General features: G+C 35.7%; 1 protein-coding gene across 1 annotated transcript in view; it reads left to right on the forward strand.

The window, feature by feature from the left end:
- The window catches only part of LOC106530169 (uncharacterized), a 5,684-nt gene extending 1,624 nt beyond the window's left edge, over positions 1-4,060 (forward strand). The window contains exons 2-7 of the mRNA XM_014025751.1: positions 647-714; positions 1,421-1,453; positions 2,288-2,626; positions 3,350-3,453; positions 3,551-3,625; positions 3,884-4,060. Of these exons, the coding sequence (XP_013881205.1) occupies positions 647-714; positions 1,421-1,453; positions 2,288-2,626; positions 3,350-3,453; positions 3,551-3,625; positions 3,884-3,895 (631 nt within the window). The 3' untranslated portion in view covers positions 3,896-4,060. The remainder of the gene's footprint in view (positions 1-646; positions 715-1,420; positions 1,454-2,287; positions 2,627-3,349; positions 3,454-3,550; positions 3,626-3,883) is intronic.
- The last annotated feature ends 7 nt before the right edge of the window (positions 4,061-4,067 follow it).

Raw genomic sequence — 4,067 nt, forward strand, 5'->3', positions numbered from 1 at the left:
CACACAAAGTTACACACACACAGGGTTCCTGACTGAAATGAATGAGTGATTGACAGGTTTCTGCTAAACTTGATAACATTCAAAGTAGGTAATTTAGTTATTCGGATCAGGTGTTCCAAAGCAAGTAAACCGCTAAAACATGCAAGCCAGTGGGTCACGGGGAGCAGGGTTTAAGACCTTTGGCCTGGAAATCCCACAGTCTAAATGGTAGACTCCACCCAGAGTGGTGGAGAATGACTGGGCTAACATATTGTGAGACTTCCTTATTGAGACTAACAAAAACATATCTGAAAAATTTACCTGATTATGAAATGATGTGAAACTGCCCATGATGAAATATTTCTAACATAAACATGTGAATGTGTGTGGGTATGGCACATATTGTGTTGCTGTTATATTAAAAATTATTCTTAATGTATTCTGAGTATGTGGACTTGAAATGTCAAGGCAGGAAATGGCAGCGTTCTGTAAAAAAAGAAAAAAAAAGAGGAAGAAAAGGTGTGAAAGAAACAAACGGAAGAACTAAAGTTTAAATTTAAAATAGCTGGTCTCATTCTGTGACATTTCCCCACAGTTCCTTTTGAGCTGCTCACAGTTTCAGACCGTAATCTGTTACAAATAGGATTTTTTTTCTTTCTTTAAGCAGAGACACATTGTCAGTGTTGGATGTCAGGATGGGACACACTTTTCTYCTACATGTGCTGACTTCATTGTGTRAGTACATCATTTATTTTAAAGGGTAAACATGAAGGAAAATATTCAGAGGACTTTTTTTTTGTATTTTTGCTTCTAATTTTGTGTAATATGCAATGCCAAAAAAAAGTCACAGGAATCTTTTCTATTTACTTTCGCATTTTTTTTTTTTACCCCTAAATGTTTCTTCTGCTACTCTTAACTGTTCCCTGTAGGGGTTGCCACAGCTGACATTTGACCTTTATTTTATCATATTCCAGCATTGCAGCAATTATTTTCATTGGATGACCTGGTTTCTAATGATAAAAAAACATATTGAAGACAAATCTATTTAATTTGATATGTGAATATTGTGTAAAATGGTAGTGAGATTTAGAAAATTACATAAGGGGCACCACCCCAAATTTTACCCAGGGCACTAAATTGGTTTAGCCCAGCCCTGTCAGAACAGGTCTTGTGTAAACTTTCCTTTTTACATTTGGAGCTCTCCTTTTGTTACAAATCGTCTCAAACACTCATCTCTATCCACTCCACCCTGCTGCTCTCTCTTCTTCACCTCTCTTGTCYCTAAAMCCATCCATCTCGAGTACCTCCACTTTTTGAAGCTTCTCTGTTAAACCCGTCTCTGTTTCACTCAAATGTACGGAATATATATTTTTAATCTTTCTCTTCAGTTATTTTTAAAAAAATGTTTCTCTAAAATTGTGTGATATCTTTTTCATTTTAGTGTTCACTTTTCTTCTCTGCAAAGCTGCTCAAGGTAACTGATGCATATCTTTGTCTCAACTGTTTATGTATAATCAGTAGGTTGATGAAACATTTCCTTTTTTGGAATGTGTTAAAACCGTAGAAAGGTGGGAGATGTCATCTCATTGCGGTTTTATTTATCTGCCTCTCTTAATCTTAAGGTCCTGTCACACTATAACAACTTGTGTTGATGCAAGAAAAAAATAGCAAACACACTGGTGTAAGTCACAAAGTTAGGTTTTGAACAAGTTAGCAGAACGTGCAGCAGAGACAGAGTAAAAGTGTCTTCCCTGAGTTCAGGTACAGAACATGCTTTCTGAAACAGACCCCTGCTCATCATCCATCAGCAACCCTGAGCTAACAAGCTGTGTGTTTTTCTTGGATGTGTTGAAGGACTGGATTTAAATAGCATGACAAAACATTAGCTTCAGTCATAAAGAAAGAAAAGAACCACCTACTGTTCTTTATGCAACTTCAAATGTCGAACAAAGTTGGAAGTTGTTTCASCAAATTATTCTATAAACCAGTTGGCAGATTTAAATAAAAGAAAAATAATTATTAGGTGTTCATGACTTATAAACGGATGCCTTTTATTTGTTGTTATAGAATTATTGCATTTTGTAGAACACATGTAAATATCTAATGCTGTAATGGACCTTTAATCATTTTGTTCTTCACAGAACAGCAAAGAAACCACAGCTGTTTGTGTTTACATAAAAAGAGACATTTTAGATTTTTAGTCTGAGAGGCATTGAAGATTATTATTTTGACAAATAACTGTATTCACTGTTAACAAACTAAACTTAACATGACATGTTTTCATTCAGAAAAAATGTTTCTTCAACAGATAAACCTGAGTCCATCCTGACTGTGTCTCCATCATGGCTGAGTCCTGGAGCTTCAGTGACTCTGAGCTGTGAGGTTAAACCTCCGTCTGCAGGATGGAGGTTCTACTGGTACAAACTTGTTCCTGATCTGGTACAAAAGAACTCTGCTCAACAAAGATACCAGAGTGTTTATACCAACACTTACAACTATAAATATGAACTGATATATGGTGGGACCGAACAGAACTCCTACATCATTGATGAACAAAGACACACAGCAGGATATTCATGTAGAGCTAAAAAAGGAAACCCAGAGGTTTTCAATGATTACAGTGAACCAAAATTTGTCTGGTCTGCAGGTCAGTGTGTTTCTGTTTAACTGATATTATATCATGTCTTACATTCATTTTTATTTTTTAACACTTTTATGTCAACACATTCTCATGTTTTCATATTTTTTGAATGAATTCCCACATGCAGGAAAAAAAACAGAGTTTCTTAAATGTAAACATGATTAAAACAAGTTTATTTTTAACTTTTAATGTTTCACAGGAGTGACTAATTTGGACATGCTGGTATTTTTGAGGAGACACCAAAACCAAAAACCATCTCAGTGGTTTAAAATAGTTTTCTTGTGTTATTGTCATGTACATGTTATTTGATGAATACTGCTACATCTGATCACTTTCTGATAAAAATTTTAGCTCAGCTTTTTGTTCTACAGTTGAAATCACATAATGAGAACAGGAACACATCATTTCTTTTTTTTACCTCTGCCTTCTTTAATTGATAATCATTAACAACATCCTGAGATCCTCATGTGATGGCTTCAGTTTTCTGCACCTTCATTTCTGTTTAAATGAGACTTGTTCCTAATCAGAGAGTCAAGATTTATTTGTTATTATGTGTTTGTTTGTATTTATGTTTGTGATGGTAGTTCCTCTGAGTATGAAGGTAGATGTGTTCATTTAGTCGTCTCCAAATAAATTAATCATTTCACTAATAAATTAAATGAAAGAAATATTTTTGGATTTAGCATACTCGTGTTTGACTTTCTTATTTTGTTGTTTTCATGATTTCAGATTCTGAATTAGCAGCATCTCTAACTGTGAGTCCTGAAAACAGGACACTTTTAACTGGAAATGAGGTCTCAGTGAACTGTGGAGAAACCTCAGCCGAGTGGAGAGTGAGGATGTATACAGAAACATCCCATCAGTCTTATTTATCAGACTGTTCCTTCTGGGGAAGAATGGCTGGATCCTCATGTACCTTTAAGCATCTAGTGTACTACAGAGCAGTGTACTGGTGTGAGTCTGGATCTGGGGAGTTCAGTAATGCTGTCAATATCACAATACATGGTATGTTATACATGCGACTGTTCTCTAAAATATCAGGGATAGTTGTTTTCTCTAATTTTATAATGCCCTTTGTTGTGTAACTTTATACAACAACAGGAAGAAAATATATGAAGTTACTCTACAAAATGTGTTAATAAAACAAGTACAATAGTGTTTTGAAGCCTTCATGTTATGATAATGTGGTTTSTGATGCTGATTTGTTTGTTGGAGCTGGAAAACAAGACTGAACACAACATTTCTTTACTCTCTCATGAGCAGAGTCCATCCTGACTGTGTCTCCATCATGGCTGAGTCCTGGAGCCTCAGTGACTCTGAGCTGTGAGGTTAAACCTCCGTCTGCAGGATGGAGGTTCTACTGGTATAAAGCTGTTCCTGCTAAATACTACTACAGATATGAGCTGCTGCCTGACAGCATCAATGGAACTGAACAGAACTCCTACAT

The sequence above is a fragment of the Austrofundulus limnaeus genome, unplaced genomic scaffold (genome assembly GCF_001266775.1).
Source record: "Austrofundulus limnaeus strain Quisiro unplaced genomic scaffold, Austrofundulus_limnaeus-1.0 Scaffold497, whole genome shotgun sequence".
Lineage (NCBI taxonomy): Eukaryota > Metazoa > Chordata > Actinopteri > Cyprinodontiformes > Rivulidae > Austrofundulus > Austrofundulus limnaeus.